This window comes from Impatiens glandulifera, chromosome 6, assembly GCF_907164915.1.
Source record: "Impatiens glandulifera chromosome 6, dImpGla2.1, whole genome shotgun sequence".
NCBI lineage: Eukaryota > Viridiplantae > Streptophyta > Magnoliopsida > Ericales > Balsaminaceae > Impatiens > Impatiens glandulifera.
Genome location: NC_061867.1, coordinates 37,476,433 through 37,499,399, shown reverse-complemented (window position 1 = coordinate 37,499,399; position 22,967 = coordinate 37,476,433). Strand labels below are relative to the sequence as shown.

Here is a 22,967-nt window from a genome sequence, read left to right as displayed (position 1 = left end):
TATTAGACTACTTGGTCCCTGAACCAAAATAATAGAACCCGTTAGTCCCTGCCGTCTAAAACTGTTAGTCAAAAGTCTTTTGACTGTTAAATAATGACCATTTTGTCCTTACATTTTTTTAAATTAAAAACAAATTAAATTAAAACTTAACCTAACCTAAATCTAATCTAACCTAACCACAGTGCAAGCGATCGGGATTTAAAACCAAACATCTCTCCCGTCGAAGCCATTCGAACCCCTTCTCCCAAATCGGGATTTGAAGACGAATCCACAGTGCAAACGATTGACGACGACCTGGGCGACCTCGACTGGGCGACTGAGGTAAACGAACGAGCGATTGAGGCGAGCGACGAAATCCACAGTGCAGGCGGCGAGCGAACTAGCGACGGAATCTGCATTTTACTGTTACAGAGCTCGTAACTGTTACAGAGCTCGTGGACCTGTACATCCTTATACCAAAGGCTGCTCCGCCATCACTCGCTGCCAGAGGTAATTGATTATTTAGATTGTCTGTTTGTTTGTTGAAGTAAATCTGCATTTTGCTGTAACTGATTCAAAGTAGAATGCGTTTATCTGTTAAGTATGATATCTTCATTTGTTATCGAATTCATTCGGATCTTCATTTATGATGTTAAAATCTCCTTTAAATGTTATAGTTTGTATTGTTTCAACTATCACAACATCTGCCAGTTGAAGTTGAAGGACCACCATTTTGACAAGTTGAAGTTAAATGTGGGTACAACCCAAAAACTCAAGTGAAGGGGAATTAAGACCCAACCCAAAAAATGGTGGTCCTTCAACTTGTCAAAATGGTGGTCCTTCAACTTCAACTGGCAGATGTTGTGATAGTTGAAACAATACAAACTATAACATTTAAAGGAGATTTTTAACATCATAAATGAAGATCCGAATGAATTCGACAACAGATGAAATATCATACTTAACAGATAAACGTATTCTACCTTGAATCAGTTCCAGCAAAATGCAAATTTATTTCAACAAACAAACAGACAATCTAAATAATCAATTACCTCCGGCAGCGAGTGATGGCGGAGCAGCCTCTAGTATAAGGATGTACAGGTCCACGAGCTCTGTAACAGTTACGAGCTCTGTAACAGCAAAATGCAGATTCCGTCGCTCGTTCGCTCGCCGCCTGCAGTGTGGATTCCGTCGCTCGCCTCAGTCGCTCGTTCGCTTGCCTCAGTCGAAGTCGCCCAAGTCGTCGTCAATCGTTTGCACTGTGGATTCGTTTTCAAATCCCGATTTGAGAGAAAGGTTCGACTGACTTCGACGGGAGATCTCTTCGACTGTGGATTTAGGTTAGGTTTTATTTAATTTGTTTTTAATTTAAAAAAAGGTAAGGGCAAAATGGTCATTATTTAACAGTTAAAAGGATTTTGTCAAAAGGCTTTTGACTAACAGTTTTGGACGGTAGGGACTAACGGGTTCTATTATTTTGGTTCAGGAATCAAGTAGTCTAATATCCAAACCTTCATGGACTATTCAGCCTTTAACTCTAAATAAAATAGTATAAATAGATTTTAGTGGTTATGTTGTAGTTAAGAAATAAATTAATTGAATAGTCTTGTCAGTGTTTCTTTCTTATCTCATTTGAATTCTCTGATCATTTAGGATTCTATCTTTCTCCATTAATTTTAATTTTTTATTTTAATACAATTCTCTTTGAACAATTATACTCTTCTAATCTAGATATTAAACATAATTCTAGTTCAAGATATATCACAATCTTTCTCCCCGCATCCATCTGCTGAAAGATGCTCAACAAATATTGAACTTAGCAACACATTTATAACTGATTGAAGATTGCATGCTAATTTTTCAACCAATATAATTTTTTTGAAGGTAATTTCGTCTTAGTTAATCCTTCTCCTAACTCAATAGTTGTTGTTCCATCAATAATTGTAACACACTTTAACATTTTTGAGGTGTGATAGTTGTGTACAAAATTAGGGTTACCCGTCAGTAAGCTCCTGAGTCAATAATGCAACTAATGTTTTGACCTTGGACAGAAAACAAATTAGTAAAAATATTACCTTGTTCTATTAGTCCAACCTTAGGTTGATTTGGGAGTGAGCTTAAGGAACATCAGAACAACCTTTGGAGGGTGGTTAGTTCCTCTTTGCTGAAGCTTCCTTGGTCATTATCTTCCAGACCCATGCTTTCCCTTCCCTTAGGTATCTAATCAGCTGGCTTACCATGGATTTTCCAGCATTTTTCTCTAGTATGTCCTTCCTCTTGTAGTGATCACCCAAAATCTTTCCTTGTGGTGCTCTTTTAGTCTCGAACTTTGGATATTGGGCTAGTAGGGCAGACCCTTTAGTGGATTGAGTATTTAGTTTGTCCCTGAATAGCCTTTTAGTTTCTTTCCTCATTTTTTACTTCAAGCATCACTTCTCAAAGACTAGGAAGAATGCTCGGTAGCCATTATCCTTCATTTTACCATTTCCTATGCTTTGTTGAGCCATAGTAAGAATTTAAGAATTCTTCTTTGTTCTAACTTCTTTATTGTATATTGCTGCAACATTAGATGCTTCCATCAATAGATCTTGATCATGTCAAGCTGCTACTACCAGAATCGATTCAAGCTTGTACTAGAATTGAGTTACAACCCTATCTCATTGCTTTAACTCATGGAGGGGTGCTTCAATGTGAAACACTTCAGTTGTGTTATTAGATTTTGAATGGACATCTTTGACAGCATCCCATATTTCTTTAACAGTTCCTTTAGCAGTTCCATATAGTAGGACATTTTTTCCTATCTCAGTGGTCATAGAATTTACTAACCATGACATAATAGTCTGGTTGTCTATTTCCACGCATTGTAGGTCTTCTTTAGCACATATCTTCATCTCCTCCAATAGGTATTAATTCTTTCCCTTTTCAAACACGAACATTAACATCAACTGAGACCATTTTAAGTAGTTTCTTCATTAAGTTTGTAGCGGGTGAAAGGATTTTGGATGAATCCATAGTGGATTGAGAAGGATTGAGAAGAGTAGGGTGGACACACTTCAGAAGCTAAGTTTTGAGAACTCCCCCAAGTCTAGCAATGTTCTTGGTAGGCAATGGATGGGTTAGGTGGATTTAGGGTTTTTCTGGAAATTATGAATAAAAAATTTGATAACTTCATTGTGAGTGTAATACCGTTTATATAAAGTTATTACAATATACACTCTCCTGGAAATGATTGGAAATGTTAGGCAGGAATTTATTATAGAATTGTGGTATTTTATGTTATTTTAGGCAGTGATTATAACCTAAAATGAAGGTACCAAAGTAAAATAATATTTAAGTATAATTATCTATCAATTTATAAACAATTATTAATTAAATTTATCTTTATATATTAAAATATATTGGTTTATTAATTCAATTTCCTTAACTCTAATAATCTGCCTACTTATCTCAATTTGGCACTTCAAATGAAATTTGATCTTCTTCTTTTTGGTAACAAAATATGATCCTATATCTATTTAGTATCATTTGCATGACTTTATGACTATTGTTTTTGTCTTTTTGAATATGCAGTTGGTTTCTACCTTACGGCTTGACCCAACATTCAGTTTATTGTTCTTCAGTCCTGATGCTCTGGTAAACATTTGACCATCTAACTTACTAGCAATGATTGTACAAAGATTGGTTGCATGTTGTGTATGTTTTTGTATTCTCTAATGAAATTATACTTTCTTTGATTAATTAGTTGTTTCCCTGAAATTGTAGTTAAATATTTCTGTTGCTGGAGGGAGCTGTTTTTTGAAGGTTCTAGTGAATGATTCTCAAGTTGCAGAAGTAATTAAACCACCTTCAAGTTTACAGTGCTCACAACTGGTGCTGGCTCCCAAAGGATTGGGTACCGCCATAGTTTCAGTAAAAGATATTGGGCTTTCTCCTCCTCTTGCTGCGTCATCAGTGGTAATTTAATCATCAACTCTTACCTTGCATCTTAATTTCTGTAGAAATGTTAATACATGTAATTAGTGGTAGTTAATGCTAGTAGTGGACAGTGCTAGTAGTAGTGGCAACCTCCACACCACCGCCACTGTCACGTTCTTTCATTCTTCTGTATATATGTACCCTATCTGTAACTGTTTCATTTTCTCAAGAATTATAGAATTTCCTCTCAAATTCTATGAAAACAACATGGTATCAGTGCGGTAATTGCTCATATGTTTTCTTCAACAATTACTTCGTCTTTCTTCTTCCGCTTGCAATTCTTTGTTCCTTCACCTCTCTGAAGCTGATCCAATGGCGTCACAATCAAATACATGATATAGCTCGAATTAGATTTAAACTGATATAGCTCGTTATAGAGTGAGATACCTTGATTTAGAGTAGAGAATATAATAGAATTGATGGTGAGAATGAGATTCACAATTGCAATCTGCAATAGAGAGTATTAGGTGAGTGAGGTAAGAGATTAACGATTAAGAAAGAAGGAGATAGAAGATAGAGAGAAGTTGACCTTAAGAGGTTTTTGAAAAAATGTCTATTTTCTCTGCAAATCAGGATCTCTTCCTTATATACCCTCCCGCTGTCATAATCAATTTCCCAACTAATCCCACATTTTTGGTTTCTACCTTATTAATAATTATTTATTTTCATATTAATAATTATTTATTTATTGTCAATTAACTATCCCATATTTTAGCTGATTGTCTTATTAATAACTATTTATTGTGCAGAATTAAATAGAACTGCTGACATTAGTTACGTCTACCCGTCTTCTTATTCTAGGGTTAGGTTTCCTTAATACTAACAATCCCTCTGTAACACTACCACAATGATTAATATTGGACAAGAATATGGTCAATACATCACTTCCTATAAACTCATTGGGCTCAACTATCTAGCCTGGTCAAACTCAATTCGAATTTTCATATGCAGCGTAGAGAAGGAGAATCTCATCCATTGTTGTCAATAGCCCCGTAGCGCTAGCTATAGCGAATAGCGTAGCGATCATATGTGGCTATAAGGCGCAATAGGCTACGCACCTTCAAATAGCCCCGCTTTTTTCGCTATAGCTCATATATCGCTGAAAGTTATTACCCCAAAAAGCAACGTTTTTTTAAAAAAAAAAATATTAATTGTTTGACTTTTCATCTTCCCAAAATTTTCTTACTTATTTAAATAAGAAAAAATAGTCAGTAGGTTATTAAGTTAATGATAATGTATTGGCTACTCACTTTCAAATAGTCCCGCTTTTGTTGCTATAGTGCCGAAAGCTATTGCCCCAAAAAACAACGCTTTTTTAAAAAAAAATAATATTAATTGTTTGACTTTTCATCTTCCCAAAATTTTTACACTTATTTAAATTAAAAAAAAATGTCAATAAGTTATTAAGTTAATGATAATGTAGTGTTTATTTGAATTTAATAGATACTATTACAAATTCAGTGTGGCTATAGTTGAGTTGTTAGGGTCACAGACATTTGTTACATACACTATTTGTATTATTTGAAACGTCACAGACAACTCTCCTGTTGCAAACTCATCACTTAAAAAAATTCTCATTAGCTATTATCATATTATGTGTGTAAATTGTCATTATGAGACGTTCTCATCTCCAATTTTCCCTTTTTCTCACCCGCTTTCTCTAAAATTTTCTTCACAGTTCTTGCCCTAGAAAAATGATTTCAATCACATTTTCATCAAATTTTCTAATACGGATAATTCCATTGCTCATGTGCCACAGATTGTAGTTGCTGATGTGGACTGGATTAAGATTACTTTGCCAGAGGAATTGAGACTTATGGTATAAGACAGTGAGCCTAGTCCAGTTGTAATTATTTTTGCTCTGTGCTTATTGGGATATTTTGCAGGAAGGAGGTATACAGTCCATTCATGTTTCTGCTGGAACTGATAGTGGAAGAACTTTTGATACTTCTCAGGTCTGAACACAAAGCACATATTACAATTCTAAGCACAAATTCCTACTATAGATTTTTCCTTATTAGAACCCATTGAACGGTACCTTTTACAAATTTGGGTACATTTGAGGTGCTAATTTGGGTGTTGTTATCCTGGAGCTATCTGTTTATAGGCCTTCTCTAGTTGTTTTTTATAGTCCCATGTGTAATTTCAGAAGTTTATGAGGCAGTCATCTTTAGCTAAAAACATTTTGTTCCTGCAGCTGGTGTATATGAACATGCAGATCCATTTTGAGGACCAAATTATTGAGCTTGTTGACGATGATAGTTTTCTGGGTCAGATGGATGGATATGCGAACAGCAGAGTTTTTACTGTTCGCGCTAGGCATATTGGGATTACAAATCTATATGTAAGTTTCCACACTGTTGCCTGAAGTAGAATTCATTAGTTTACTTCTTCTTACACGTGTGAGATTCCTGTTTATCTGTACATAGGTCAGCACAAGACAACTGTCTGGTCGAGAATTATTGAGTCAACCAATTAGGGTTGAGGTTTATATTCCACCAAAAATACATCCCAGTGATATTTTTTTGGTTCCAGGTGCTTCTTACACAGTATGTTTCTTAACACCTTCATTCTTTTGACTGTCAACTTATTGAATGCCTGATAGTGATGATGAAATTCATCTCTGATGCTGGTGTACTCTTTTTACAATGAAATTTCACTTTTCTTTTACTTTCAGCTATAATATTATGTTCATGATTTTTCTTCCATGCAGGTTACTGTTAAAGGAGGACCAATTATTGCTGCATATGTTGAGTATGATAGCCTGAATGACAGGACAGCAACGATTCACAGATCTGCAGGCCGTCTGTTTGCTGTTTCACCAGGGAACACTGTGAGATTTTGTTGATAGAACATGTTTAAATAAGCATTCTAAACAACTGATAATGTTAGTATAGACATCATTGGATAGATTAATTCTTACTGTGTCAACCAATTTCAGATAACTATTATCTAATCTTTTAAGACACTTATCTTTGGGATTGCCATAGCTCCATCCAATCAAGGCTAATCTTTTAATTCTCTCTGATGGCCGTCTGTTTTCTGTTTCACCAGGGAACACTGTGAGATTTTGTTGATAGAACGTGTTTAAAAGCATTCTAAATGCTATTCAACTGATAATGTTAGTATAGACATCATTGGATAGATTAATTCTTAGTGTCAACCAATTTATGAGTATTTATTACCTAATCTTTTAAGACAGTTATCTTTGGGATTGCCATAGCTCCATCCAATCAAGGCTAATCTTTTAAGTCTCTCTGTTATCAAACCTTCATTCAATTATCTTTGTAGCAATTTTTCACCTTCTCCTTTTTCTCTCCTTATACTCTCTAAGTCTCCACATTCTTATTCTTGTACCCTCATCTCTCTCTTATATTAGTAAACTTTAACCACTATCAATAAAATACTTTCTAAAATTTCTCATCCAATCTATGTGAGTTTCAAGATTTGTGTTCGGGGTCTATAAATCATACAAGGTAGCTCGACACTTTAACCACCACGCTCCAACTATCCCTTTATTGCTTTCAATTCTAATTCCAACAAAAATGATGAAATTATGTTATGACATTCTAGACTAGGACATCCCAACTTAATGTATTTATCTAAAATATTTCCCGAGTTGTTTATTAATGAAAAAGTTTCTTCATCTCAATGTGAACCTTGTCAACTTGCCACACACTGAGTACGTCTTTCCCATGTTTAAACTATAATGCTTCTAAACCATTCACGTTATTTCATAGTGATGTATGAGGTCCTTCTCGATTGAAAACTCCCAATAGCCATGGGTGGTTTGTATCACTTGTTGATGATCATACATGTCCACCTTAGTCAGTTTCTCACTTCAAAATGCATTATTCATTTTAGTTCATGCGTTGATATCTCACAACAAAACAAGGTTACTGAACACAAGAATGGTCATCTACTTAAACTCACTCGTTCACTCCTGTTCTCTTCAAATGTGCCTAAATATTTATGGGAGATGCCTTAACTACTGCCAAACCCATTGATCGCATGCCTTCTCGAGTATTGAAATTCCAAAGTCCCGTTCAGATCCTACTTCATACCTTTCCTCACACCAAAACCATTTATCACAATCTACCTTTAAAGGTATTCGGTTGATCATGTTTTGTTTATATACACTTTCACAATCGAAGTAAGCTTGATCCCAAGTCCTTATGGTGTATATTCATTGGGTATACACTCCATTCCAAAAAGGATATAAGTGTTACTCTCCTACCACTAAAAGAACATTTAAATATGTATGTCAACTTCTTTGGAAACCAATCTTGTATCCACCTACTGATATTTGGGGGATATCCATTGAATATCAATATTCAAAATCTTCCTCATTACCATTTCTTTTTCAACCCTTCTCTAGTGATACTCCAGCTGTGACAACACCAATTCCTTCATCTCCCAAAATCAGTGAGCTACGTGTTATTGATTATTAAGAAACCTTTGCTCCATTTGCCAAACTAAACACTATCAGAATTCTTTTCTTATTAGCAACAAACAAAGATTGACCTGACATCTATACATCAGTTAGTTGTGAAGAAAGCTGATAAGCTTAGTAAGAGCTTCATATTGGATAGGATGAGAAGAGATAAGATTCATAAGAAGAGAATTGTGATTACAGATTTTTAGATTGAAATATTGGTTGAATGAATTCAATTATCAGATTGCTGCCTTTTTAATCATTCAATTGCTGTAACTTCTTTTCCCTCCAAGTTTTCCCGCCAAAACCAATTACAACTGTCCAACTCAACTTCTTTTCCCTCCAAAACCAATTACAGCTGTCCAACCCAACTTCTTTTCCCACCTTTTATTTAACTACTAAAATATAAAAGACTTGCTGTTAAAACAGCTTATTTGTAAAATAACTGCCGACGATTATACCCGCCAGCTTATTCTAGGGCTTACAGCCCTAATTCTGAATTCCTTTCGTAACAAAAGCTTCTTAAACTATAATTTCCCAAAACACAATGTTCGTAATTTGCACAAGTCATTGTGTGGTCTTAAAATCAATCTCCTCGGGCATGATTTGAAAATTTTCATATTCTTTCATAAAATTCGGGTATTCTCAATGTTAGGCTAATCATTTTGTAGAATTATCTTTCTATCTTCCTTGGAAGGAAATATGGAAAGTCAAACAATTCCGAGAATGAAATGTTATCAGTAGCAAAAGTAGCAAATCTATGAGACTAATTGATTTGCTAATTGATTGAAGATTTGTTGCTGTTTGTCAAATCAATTATAATTCATATGATTTTATTTAATTCATTGTTTAAATTATTTTCTTTCCTGCAAATGTAAATTTTATTATTTAACACTAGACTTCTTATGTAAAGAATAAAAGCAATACAATTCTCTACATATTTTTTCTCTCTCAAAATTCTACACATTTAATGTTTATAAAGACATCAAGATTAAAGAAGATGACAATTCTGAGTGTATGTTGATGATATCTTGATGGTGATGATGAAAAAGAACTCTCAATTCTTAAAGCTCTTATAGCAAGAGAATATGATACCAGAGATCTTGTTCATCTGCTGTTTTTTTCTCAGAATGGAGATTAAAAGTTCAAAACGTGGGATATTAATGTTCCATTGCAAGTTGTCCTTAAATCTTGAATATTAGGTTGTAAGCCAGTTACTACTCTGATAGATCCTTATAACAAGATTGGATCAAGGATGACACTTAACTGACAAAGGCAGATATGAACGATTAGTAGGTCGACTTGAATACTGATCTTTCAGCATCTCTCTCTCTATTTCATATTTTCTCTAAATCTATGAAAACTAACAATAAGCCTATAATACCTTATCTTCTGTCATGTTTGGATAAATGATGGACCAAGGCACTTTGGCTTGCTTTCTTAGTTCCTTCTTTAGACCCCATTTGTGTTTCTTGATGTTAATTTGATATTTGGAAGGTCAGCTGTTGTTTTGTAATACACTTCTTGAAATTGCCAACTTTTGTTCTGACTACTTACATGACATGTTTATTGTTTCCTTTTACTTCATTTTCAGACTGTAGTAGCCAGAATTTACGGAGGAGAAGGGAGCATCATATGTACAACATACGGTCAAGTTAAAGTTGGAATTCCTTCCTTAGTGGGGCTTACTACGCAAAGTGACCGCCTAGCTGTTGGCAGCGAGATGCCAATATATCCTCATCCGTTGGAGGCAAGAACCTGTATTGTTATGCTTCCACATCATTATGGTTCCTTTTTGTTTGTTAGTGTTTATACATATCAATTCAGTAAAATATTCAACAATCTTTGGGTTACATATATCTTCCCTAGTGTTTTTGCTGGTGAACGACTGAATAACTTGGTTTAGTTCCAGGGAAATTTGTTTTCCTTTTACGAGCTCTGCAAGGATTACAAGTGGAGTGTAGAAAATTATGAGGCAAGATTGTTTTGTCATGACACACTTCCGTTTTTGCATTTAATTTAAATAACGTCTAATCTTTGGCTGCATTGTTTTAGGTGTTAAGCTTCACAGGTACTGAAAATTTATTTGATGAGAAAACTGCTCTTCCAAACTCCAGTAAAAAAGAGGAAACATCAAGTGCCTACTTGGGAAAAGACCTTGGTTTCATTGCATTGCTTTATGGAAGGTATCTTCTACTTCATGAAGAAATTTACAGGATGCCATATATTTTGTTTTATAAATGCCTTTAAGATTAAGTCTCATGCTCATCTATGGATATGTTTCAGATCTGGCGGAAGGACAGAAGTTTCCATATCATTCTCTTGTGACTTCAACTCTTCTGGCTCATTCTCACACTCAAGATCCTATAATTCATCTTTATCCATATGGGTGGTGTCTAATCTCCCTCTTTCTCTTGGAGCACCACTAACTTGGCTTCTTCCTCCTCATTATACATCATCAGATCTTTTGCCTTCATCTTCGAAATCAAAGATATTATATTCCTTGTTAAGACAATGTGGTGAAAATAATGAAGAGCTGCATAGAGAAGCTATATCAATAGATGGGAACAGAGTTGTAACTACAGAAAGTGATATTCTGGGATGCATTCAAGCAAAAGATCGATTAACTGGAAGAATTGAAGTTGCATCATGCATTAGGGTTGCCGAGGTACTTAATGTACTTTCTTTACTATATTGCATTCATTTTTACCTTCAAAATGATCATATAGAATTTCTATTGAACAACTTGAACTTTTAATTGTGATAATATCAAAATTTTAATTCTAGTCCAGAATTATGTTTGCTGAGTAAATTTCAATAGAATAATATGTCAAAATCTGTTTCCCTTAGGTGGAATTAAGATGTATCCGATACATGTTAGGGTATGATGAAGATAGTTGGGACTCGAGTTAGCTTCTAGAGGAAATTGGTTGTTGGGCTGAGTAGTTAGGATTAGAGCAAAGAATAAAGAGAATAGAAGACTTGCATGAGAAATTAGCAAAATTAGGTGAGAATAGAATTGAATGAACTGAGAATAGAATGTTTTATGTTAGTTTTTCTTTTGCCTAAAAATATTTATTTGGTTGTTTTTAAGATTAAAAGGGGGGAAAATAATGAGTTTGATAAAAAAAAAGGTTAACAGGGTTTGTCAAAAACATAATGGTGTAGGCGATTTGTTGAGTTACATTTGCAAGTTCGACGAGTATATTGAGCCCATAGATAGATGAGTGGTCATTTTGAACCTTTTGTGCTAATTTAGTGGGTAAAGTGATGTTTTGATCTTTTTTATATTTTATTATTTTTTGTCTTTATAGTTACATTATACCTTTCGAGGTTTTGTTGGATATATATATAAACTTTCTTTTTTGTTTATGTAACTTTCAGGTCGCTCAAATTAGGATAATAACTAGCCCCTTATCTTCCCGCTCAATTGATCTTGCTCTGGGCACTGAAATCGATCTTCCTATAAGTTATCATGATGATCTGGGTACCTTATTTGTATTTCTTAATACTGTTTAAAATTTCCAATTTATGTAATTTTGTTAGTCAAAACTCCTTTTGAGGCATACAAATTTCAATGGAATATATATTGTATTTGTGTTAGGGATGCCTTTTCGGGAGGCTTATGGTGCTGTCACATTCAGCATTGAAAGCAACTATCCTGATATTATTACTATTAATGGAACCAGTGATGGCAATGGAATTATTCATGTCAAGGTTTCTGATACTTAATTGTATCATCTGAATCTCTCTTTACATTTCAGTTTCCACTTCTTTTCATCTACTTTTGTTTTGGTGTAATACTTCTTAATTTAGCTTTTTATTCCTTGTTGAAGGCACTGAAGAATGGAAGAGCTCTTCTGCGGATATCATTCAATAATAATCCCCCAAAATCAGATTATGTGATGGTAATTTTATTGTCATGTTAATTTGAATATATTTAGATTGGTACAGATCTGTCAGCTGCCTGAATTTAGAGCTGCAACCCCTAATAGGTAGTCCATTGATTAGTGTGGGCCAGAATTTTATAGGCAAAGACTTTACAAGCTAATTTTTCAAAGTAAGTCTCTTTTAAGGATGAAATCTTTCATCATTCTATCACACCCTTATCCCATGTCTGCAAATAATGTTACATCATCAATCTTAACACAAATTTTAGTCCAGCAATACATAAGTTGAATAAAAATTTGGAACTACATCTTATTCCATTCCAATAATACTTTCTGATTTCCTCAATAATTATCCTTTAACACTTATTTTCTTTTCTTCTTCTGTTCTTTTGTGTTGTAATTTGAGAGAGAGAAAATTGTAGAAGATATTATTGCTTGTGTATTGCTTGTTGTTTCTTACATAAGAAGTCTAGTGCTTAAATAGTGAAAATTACATTTGCAGGAAAGGAAAAATGATTTAAACAATAAATCAAATCAAATCATATGAATTGTAATTAATTTGTCAATCAGCAGTAGATCTTCAATCAATTAGTCTAATTGATTTGCTACTGATTAATATTCCATTTTCAGTCAATTAACAATTCAATTAGACCAATTGATTTGACTTTTGGTATTTCCTTCCAAGGAAGATTGAGAGATAATTCTACATTTTGTTTTTGTTTTTGTTTGTCTTCAACCTTCCATCTGTAATTCATTACACGCATCTTAAGTTGATCTTTTTCAAAATCCTTAAGTTAGCCTTATTATACCCAAATCATTTCTAATTCTAATACTCTTCTAGTTAATTGGGACTTTTATCTATATCTATATTTAACTAATGAAATTTTAAATTTTGTATGCATTTTCTGTTTGTAGTAGGATATAAAAGTTTAAGTTCAAAACAAGGTTGTTGGATTTGTGCTTTCTAGTTGCTGTTTATACACTGCAATATGATTGATTCACTTTGCTAATTAATTGTGGTGCTCATTTGAATGTTTAGGTTCCTTCTGCTAGTATCACCAAGTGTTTTGTACATATTTATACTCATTTTCAACTTTGATAGGATGCTAACTTTACTTAGACACTTTTCTACAGATTTCTGTTGGGGCTCATTTATATCCTCAGAATGCCTTGCTTCATATCGGAGCTCAGCTAAACTTCAGTGTGGAAGGTTAGTATATTATTAGCAATATTCTTTAAATTTTTATTTTGTTACATCTCATATCGAACTCCTTTTGGTCCCATACAGAATATTGTCTGGTTGTTTTTTATGAGTTCCATTCCCCAATTTAACAATTAAAAATGAATATTGTACTTCATTTACTTGATTAGATAACTGAATAAAGTACAACATGTTACAAGAGAAGAAATAATTTTCATATCTTTTCAAGCTGGAAATGTTGAGCTCGTTAGCTGAATGGAGATAAACGTTAACTTTAGGTAAAACTTATAATATTGCTCCATGAAAATCAGATGTAAAATTATTGTGGCCATACTTAAGAAGGAGCATAATGGAAGCTTACATTTTTTCCTATACAACAATGTGATGTGACAGAAGCTTAACATATCCTGCTGTATAATGGTTGTATACAAGTAGGAGGATGGGTGTAGGTAGTGATAACAAATGGTTGGTATACTTTTGTCAAGCTTAACTTACAACAGGTACTTCATTATTTTGTTTTTTCATGGCAGGATTGGATGCTCAAATACATGGCCATTGGTTAAGTGCCAATAAGAGTATTGTATTTGTGGACCAGTTTTCTGGGAAAGCTGAAGCGACAGGGGAAGGTGCCACAGAAGGTACATTTGAACAAATATATCCTGTGGGTATAGCTTCCTGGACAGTTGGTGATTTATCTTTTATTGTGCAGTTATATTTGAATATTCAGGAATGAAACTGAAAACTGCAGTTAGAGTGTTAAAGGGAACCAATGTTTTGGTTACTGCTCCAAAAGGAACTTTGACAAATGCCCCTTTTCCAGCAAAAGGATATGGGTTCCTTGTAAACTTCAGGTGTGTCAAATAATCTTTTTCTAAATGGTGTTATTTGTCTTCCATCAACTGTTCAGGTTAGGATAAGGCTAAGAAATTAACCAAAAGTTGCTGTCTATATGTATGTCATCATCTATCCGAATTAATATTAGCTTTAACTGTATGCGGATGTGTACCACTATTTCACAAACATTTGAGGATCAGTTCCATCAACGACATTAATTTCATGTAGGTTAATTTGTACCAACTAACTCAACATTTCCATCCTTGTGGACCCAACTTAAAATATCATCTTTGTTCATAACATCCTATTTTTTCTTCCATATATTATCAACAAATTTTCTATTTTGCCCATCTACCATATTTTCTTTGCATGCTTAGTGGTAAATCTGTTCTACTTATCTGTCTGCATGGCACATTTTGTTTGTATTTCCTCTTCCCACAAACGATTCATTATTTTCCAGTGGAAGTGGCTCTCATAGTCACAAGTATGAATCTCCCGAGAAGAGCTTGGAATTTTCATATGACTGCAGAGTGGAACCTCCATATGTTGGGTTTGTATCCATCTGAACTGTTCTTTTCTTTAAAATATTCCTTTTGCAATCTAATAATTCACTACCAATCATAGGTACGTGAAACCATGGAAAGATCTTGATGCAGGTGCTTCTTATTGCCTCTTTTTCCCCTACTCTCCAGAGCATTTGGTGTATTCTATGCCCGTTTCAAAAGACGTGAAAAGGCAATTGGCCATCTATGTCATTGCTTCACTCAAAGAAGCTAACCATATCTCTGGATCTGCATCAGCTATCTTTATTAGCGGTTTCTCCATTCTTGAAATGGACAAGGTAATGAATTCTGGCATATGGGGTCATTCAAAAAATTAGCTTTAGAATTGATTATTACTTAAAAATGGTCTTTTATGTTACAGAAGGTAATGAATGTCATGCAATTTAAGATTCTGCTCCTAGTGATTTTTTAAGGCACTCCCTCAAATGTTGCAATTAAAAATTCTTCTGCTTATTGATTATTTGATGATTTGAAGTTTCATATATTTGTTCAGATTTTCATTGGAAAGGGTTCTTTTTACAGTGAAGCTTAATATGCTGTAAATTTTTTGAACAGGCACTTATTAGAAATTGTTATTTTTCTTATGTTTTTTGTCAGTTAAATCTTAATGGAGATTCAAAGAGCACTACCATAAACATTGTGGGCAATACAGGTGATTTTAACCCATTTTACTATTTTGTGGGCGACTGTCGGTCTAAGTGATTATTATCAAGGTCCATGCATAAAATGACACACAAGCTTATGACAACAAATATGTTTTTTTTGAGAAAACACAATAATTTAACTAAACTACACACAAATAGGTATCGCTGTAACTTCACAAAATGTTAATTCTACGAACATTACATTGTCCAGCTTCAAATTGGCTATAAAATGTGCATTTATAAATCATCATCACATCTATGATATTGATAGGTGGTAATTCTTGGTGTTTCAGATGTTGAAGTCCATTCGCATGAGAAGGATCAACTGCTAATCATCCCCATCCATAATAAGAATTTTGGCGTTAGTGGGCATGCACAGTATGAGGTAGACACTAACAGACGATGTCACACAAAATCAATTTTGCACTTGCATCATCAGAATGTGGATCCTACAAAACCACAAACTGTTGCTAACATATTTCTTCTGCTTGATTCACATGTGCATACATTATTGATTAGTACAACACTTTAGAGCAAAATGCTTATATGTATAGTGAAGATGATGACAAATAAATGGGCAAATCACTTACTAATCTGGATCGTGTCATGCGAATAAATGAAAAACTATTAAGGGTATTTTTATTGTATTTTTGGAAAACGGGGAACCATTTATTAGGATAATAAACCCAAAAGCCTTTACATAAGTAAGTAAAAAAATTGGAAAGCCAAACTGTTTCCAAGCAACCAAACAATTAACAAATAAAAAAATCAACCTCTTTAGAAAAACCAACCAAAGAACAAACTCATGTCTTGGGATGATTTTAGTTGACTTATGTGCCTCTACTTTTGCTACGGTCTCATGCTTAGCTAATGAGAAAGGAGTTTATCTACAAAATTTTCCATTTCCAACTATTATATATTTCTTTATTTGTCATCATATTCATCACAACTCCCAAAACTCTAGCTCCCTCACTAATAGTTTGAAGAATATTATTATGTCATTCCCCATTTCAGACATCAACAATCCAACTCTCCCCCGATCTACATCTTAAATTTATATGCCTAAATTTTGGCTTCAGGATAAGAGAAATTTCCTCAAACCATGGATCATGCCATAATATGATACTCTTTTCATTTCCAGTTTAGAATTTAAAAAGCTTCCAAGCAAGCTTTCTTAGCTTCAGAAACTTTTTTAAGGACCATCCTATGCATGAATTGATATGTCCATAGGTACTTCCCCTAATGAAGTAAGTATAGAACCACTTAATCTAAAGGGAGTCATGTTTTTTGGACAATGCACACAAATGCTTTATCATTAATGTTTGATTCCTTTCACACAATTATTGAGTCCCCACATTCACTCTTTTGCTTGCAAACAAGCCACATTTAATCGTAAACAATTTCCCTACATGAAATCAAAAGCTGGTCCAATATTTTTGATTGCCTAATAGTGTAATTGTGGTAAGCTCCAACTTGCCTGCATATGAAAGTTTCTTTGTGGCACACCCTATAATTCTATTATTTACTTGTTAATAAGGGTCTTCAATGAGATGAGTGCCGACAAGCTGAAATGAGAGTCACACCAAGATACCTGACTGGGAGAATACCTTCACTGATTCCGATAACACTCTTCAATCTTTCTTTGCATTCTTCTGTGACACCTACATAGTTTGCATGGCTCTTTTCATCATTTATCTCAAGTCCCATGATACTAAAAATTAGGGTAAGCGTTTTCTTCAATTTTCTAATAGACTTCTCATGAGCTCTCACAACTAAAAACATGTCCGTTGCAAAACAAATATTAGTGATCCTCTCATGTATGCATTAACGGTGAAATTTGAAAGGAAGGGATCTTAATATATAAAAATACAACTCAAAATCTCCATAATAAAGGAATAGGTAGAAAGAGAGGATCTCTTTGCACAACCCCTCGTCCCTCAACACTGCTATCAGAACCTCTTTATTTCTTTTAGTAAGATTGATGCCCCCATCTTCATTGCCCTCTGTTTCACTATTAATCTTTTATTTAGTGTATGTTAGCTTAGCTTGATTTGACTTGAAATTTTAATTGGAATTGAATTACAATAAATTCATGTGTAAATGAATCACTAAAATTTTAGTTGTTGAGGAAAAATTCTAAATTTTTTGTTGTCTTATTTTTTTCCTACATGTATTTCTTCTTCAATTCTTTGTGCTAAACCAGATCATGAGAAAAAAATGTGGGATTAACACCTCTACAAGACCTTGTTGATTATGTTACTTATACTACATTAGTCATTGATGCTATTTTGGCCTAATTGTTGTTGGGAAGTTCTAGGATGAAAAATATGGGCCAAATATGGTACAAACGTACACTAACCGTGTTGACGGGTCACAAGTGATTGACCTGGAATAACCGGGCTTAAACTAGGCCTGTACTAACTAATGTATGTTAAACCTGGTAAAATCATGCCTAACACGATACAAGACCACACTAACTAACTGTTTTGTTCATGAGCCAAGCTTGAATTGAGCTTCTTCTAAAGTGAAATTTGTGGAAGAAAGGTTCTTGCAAATTAAAGTAGGTGAATTTGATATAATTGATTCCATTGGTCTTATGCATATATATTGATAATTGTATTCTAATTTGCATTTATTTATTCAATTCATCATATCAAATAATACAACTTTTATCATGACAATATTTTTTTGTGAATCTCACATCCATAAACAAAAATATAGTATAGTTTTAAAGAAAAACAAATCCTTGATAGTCTAGCTTGCTTGCTGATGGCATATATTATTGAAGGCTGCGAATCGATACAAATGGGAAGGTATCATTCATTCAGCTAATAACCTAATATAGTTTTGCATTTTGGCGCTTGTAGGTCAAAGTACTCAGAAGAGACGAGAAGTTCAAGGACAAAATTATTATTACACTCCCTGCGAATGGTATGTTTCAATTTTATTTTTTTGAAAGTGATACCACCTTATAATTATTTCCATGGATGATGATTTACAGAGCAACGAGTGGAAATTGATGTTAACTATGAAGGTGGTGGAGGAAGAGAAATGACAGCAGGAAGATTTGCTAGTAATTATTATAATGTGACAAGCATGATAGGGTGCTTTGTACTGTTGATATTGACAGTTGGGTTGTATATAATTTACCTTGACAAACCAGAAAGAAGAAGAAGAGATCATGCACCGATAACACCATTGACAGGAGAAGCTAATACAAGTACCCCCAACAACAACAGAAGAAGAGATCATTCCAGTAGTAGTAGTCCATTAAAGAATGATCAGTCTCCTCGTACACCACCTGCTTTCATGGAATATGTGAGAAGGACAATCGACGAAACTCCATACTACAGAAGAGATGGAAGGAGATTCGATCTACAAAATACTTTCTAGTTTTTCCTCGGCTCATGACTGGTTCTTGATGAGCCTGGTTCTTGTAATCATGATATAATAATACCTCTTTGCGGACTACATAATTAATCCGTTGTCCCATTTTTTTATATAATAATACCTCTCTACAATGTTTCTTGTGCTCATGGATCGACTGTAGTAGATCTCTACAATGTTTCTTGTGCTCATGGATCGACTGTAGTCTGTAGTAGATCTTTCTCTAGAATGTTTCTACATCAACTGTTTTCATTTTTTTTTCCTACTTTGTATATTGTTATTGTTAAAAGGGTTGGAATATAATATTATTTCAGTACTTCTGTATACCTCTCTACAATGTTTCTTAGCAGGAATGGAATGGATCTATGCTGTAATGGTTAAAAAAAATATTATTTACTAAATTTTATGTTTTCAAATCTTTTACAATATATAATATACTATTAGTTTAGTGGTTTTAAAATATATTATGTATATTCTGGGTTTAAATTCTTTAAGATATATTTTTATTTTTAAAATTAAGTTCGAGCCCTTTTAAATTTTTTTATTTATATCTCTGAATGTTTTTTTACCTTTTTTACTAACTGTTTTTATTTATTTTTTATTTATTTTTATTTAATTAACATATAAATATTTTTAAAATAAATAATAATGTTATATGATAATATAATTATATATAATATTTTATTTTTTATTTCCTATGATTAAATAAATATCTATCAATAATTAATTTATTAAATATATAATAATTAATTTATAAATAAATTAATGAACTTGAATTCCATTTTTTTATATTATAATATATATTTAAAATAAATTCCATTTTTTTATATTATAATATATAATTAAAATAAATAATACAAAATGAATTTGGTTTTGGTTTAAGTCTTCGAGTTTAAATCTCGACTTGAAAACTAATTTGAAAACCATATTTAAATTCGAATTAATTTACAACTCAATTCAAAAATAAAAAATAAAATTTGAATTTGATAAATATAATTTGGTTAAAACTAAATATTACTAAGATAAATAAGAATGCAAGCCGAAAATAAGAATATTTAAACCAAAATTCAATAAAAGCTAATTTGTTATATTTAATTTAAGTTAATGTAATAAAAAGAAATTAAAAAAATGCAGATAATTAAAAAGACATATCAAATAAATAAGTTTAAAAGGGGAAAGAAAAAAATATAATTTTTTATAATAGGTCATACCGGTTACAATTTTATACCTGAACAGTACAAGTTATACCTTAAATTACTTTGTATATATATTTTGTAAGCAAACATTAATTGAAATTAACTGTAGATTATATGATAATATCTATAGTTTTTTTCATCTAACCGGAGGCTTATTAAATTGAGAATTATTTTCATTATGAATAGTTTGAACTTTGAGCTTATTTTTATCTATAAGTTTTGGGGGACGTGTTACAGGAAAAAAAAAGAAAATTGGATCCAGAAGAGATGAACACAAGTCGATCGGATCTAACTGGGATAATCTAGAATTAAGAAATCAATATCATGCACGTCCAACAATCCCAAAATTAAATAATCGGTACAAACGGAAAAAAATAAATAAATGAGTAAAGCTAACACTTCATCAATTCAACAATGCTATATAATTTTAAAAAACCTATAGATTAGTAGGTACTCACACCACATCCATTTTATGAGACAAAATATTCCGGATAATAAAATTCGTTAACCCGCAATCATAAAAATAATTTATGAAATAATATAAAAGTCACAAACTAAAAAATTAAATTTAGAAATATAAGAGATAGATTATTAGTTTTCACTTTTCATATTTATTAATTTTTTATTTATTTTAGTTATTATATATATATATATATATATATATATATATATATATATATATATATATATATATATTTCTCTCCATATTTATTATATTCATTATTATTTAAACTATTTTTTAATTATATATTAAATTTTAAAAATATTTTATATCTTATTCTTTATTTAAAACTTTTAAATAATTAAAATTTTTTAATACCTTATATAATTAATTAAAAACATTTATTCATTAAATTTTTTTTTATCTATTATTCTATTATTTTAATTTTTTTTATAAATTTAATATAATTATATATTAAATTTAAAAAAATATTAATTTAGTTTTTAATTTAAATTTTCAAATAATTTATTAAAAAATTATTTTTATAACTTATATTTATATTTATTATTTATACAATTAATTATTTTTAATAATTATATATTTTTATCTATTATTCATTAACAATAGTTATATATATTATTATTATTTTTATATTTATTATATACATTATTATTTTTCACTTTTATTTTTAATATAACTATATATTAAATTTCAAAAATAATTTTAACTTAGTATTTAATTAAAATTTATAAATAATTTATACATTCTCTATATTTATTATTTATATAATTAATTTTCTTTTATTAAATATATCTTTTATCTATTATAATATTATTTTAATCTTTTTATTAATTTAATATAATTATAAATTAAATTTTAATAATATTTTACTTTAGTCTTTAATTTAAATTTTCCAAATAATTTATTAATAAATTGTTTATATATCTTTTCTATGCATATTTATTATTTATATAATTAATTAATTTTTTTATTCATTATATATTTTTATTTATTATTAATTAACAATGATTAAATATTTATATATATATAAAATTTTAAATTAAATTTAACAAATAAAAGTAATTTAGTGGTTAAAGTGTTCATATTTCATATTTGAAAGTAGAGTTCGAGTCTCAATTGATGCGAATTTATAAATATTAAAATTAATGTGATGGTGCATGTGTGTGAATTATAAATTTGAGGGATGAAAAAATGATGGTCCGTATGATGCATGTGTGTGTGAATTTCAAATTTAAGGGATGAGAGAATGATGGTTCGTATTGAGAGTAAATGCATACATGTGATGACATATGTGAGTCCATACATAAATGTGTATGTGAATTTTTGGTCGATGAGGATGTCCAAACTTAATTAGAGCACTTTATGAGACAAAACTAATCGGGTTAAAGAAATTGTTAACTCATGAATCATACAAAAGGGTTATGAAATAATACTAGCAGTCACAAACTAAAAATTTAAATGAGATAGACAATTTTTTTTTAATTTAGTCTCCATATTTATTAAATTAATTAAAAATAATATTTTAATTTTGGTTAAAATATATATATTTTTTATTTTTCTCCACATTTATTACATATACCATTATCTTAACTTTTATTAATTTAATATTAATATATATTAAATTAAAAAAATATTTTTTTTATCTTAGTCTTTAAATAAAATTTCTAAATAATTTATTAAAAAATTAATTTTATACCTTATATAATTAATTAATTTTCATTCATTCTATGTTTTTATCTAATATTCCATTATTTTAACTTTTTTTTTATTAATTTAATATAATTATATATTAAATTTTAAATATATTTTTACTTTAAATTTTAATTAAAATTTTCAAATAATTTATTAAAAAATTATTTTTATAAATTCTATTCATATTTATTATTTATACAATTAATTAATTTTCTTTTATTTATCATATATTTGATCTATTATTTATTAACAATGATTAAATATATATATATATATATATATATATATATATTATATTTACCATTATTTTAACTATTTTTGTTTTAATTTAATATAATTATATATTATATATTAATTTTTTTTACCTTAGTTTTTAATTAAAATGTCTAAAATACTATTATAAAAATAATTTTTTATATATTTATTATTTATATAAATAATTTTCTTTTATTCATTATAGCTTTGATGTATTATTCCATTATTTTAATTAATTTAATATAATTATATATTAAATTAAAAAAATATTTTTACTTTAATTTTTAATTAATTTTTTATTTATTTATCGTATATTTTTTTTTTATCTATTATTCATTAACATTTATTAAATATATACAAAAACATAAAATTTTAAATTAAATTCAACAATCACAAGTGATCAAATGGTTAAAGTGTTCAAATTTCATATATGAAACTAGAGTTCGAGTCTCA

At 30.9% G+C, this 22,967-nt stretch overlaps 1 protein-coding gene across 1 annotated transcript in view; it reads left to right on the top strand.

The window, feature by feature from the left end:
• Nucleotides 1-19,057, top strand: part of LOC124942118 (nuclear pore complex protein GP210) — a 29,311-nt gene extending 10,254 nt beyond the window's left edge. The window contains exons 14-36 of the mRNA XM_047482543.1: nt 3,550-3,612; nt 3,742-3,933; nt 5,714-5,773; nt 5,841-5,909; nt 6,152-6,298; nt 6,384-6,503; nt 6,668-6,787; nt 9,984-10,139; nt 10,302-10,364; nt 10,445-10,575; nt 10,676-11,057; nt 11,774-11,876; nt 11,994-12,106; nt 12,226-12,297; nt 13,414-13,489; nt 14,011-14,118; nt 14,190-14,331; nt 14,775-14,864; nt 14,939-15,155; nt 15,475-15,529; nt 15,815-15,906; nt 18,389-18,452; nt 18,523-19,057. Of these exons, the coding sequence (XP_047338499.1) occupies nt 3,550-3,612; nt 3,742-3,933; nt 5,714-5,773; nt 5,841-5,909; nt 6,152-6,298; nt 6,384-6,503; nt 6,668-6,787; nt 9,984-10,139; nt 10,302-10,364; nt 10,445-10,575; nt 10,676-11,057; nt 11,774-11,876; nt 11,994-12,106; nt 12,226-12,297; nt 13,414-13,489; nt 14,011-14,118; nt 14,190-14,331; nt 14,775-14,864; nt 14,939-15,155; nt 15,475-15,529; nt 15,815-15,906; nt 18,389-18,452; nt 18,523-18,914 (3,027 nt within the window). The 3' untranslated portion in view covers nt 18,915-19,057. The remainder of the gene's footprint in view (nt 1-3,549; nt 3,613-3,741; nt 3,934-5,713; nt 5,774-5,840; nt 5,910-6,151; nt 6,299-6,383; nt 6,504-6,667; nt 6,788-9,983; nt 10,140-10,301; nt 10,365-10,444; nt 10,576-10,675; nt 11,058-11,773; nt 11,877-11,993; nt 12,107-12,225; nt 12,298-13,413; nt 13,490-14,010; nt 14,119-14,189; nt 14,332-14,774; nt 14,865-14,938; nt 15,156-15,474; nt 15,530-15,814; nt 15,907-18,388; nt 18,453-18,522) is intronic.
• The last annotated feature ends 3,910 nt before the right edge of the window (nt 19,058-22,967 follow it).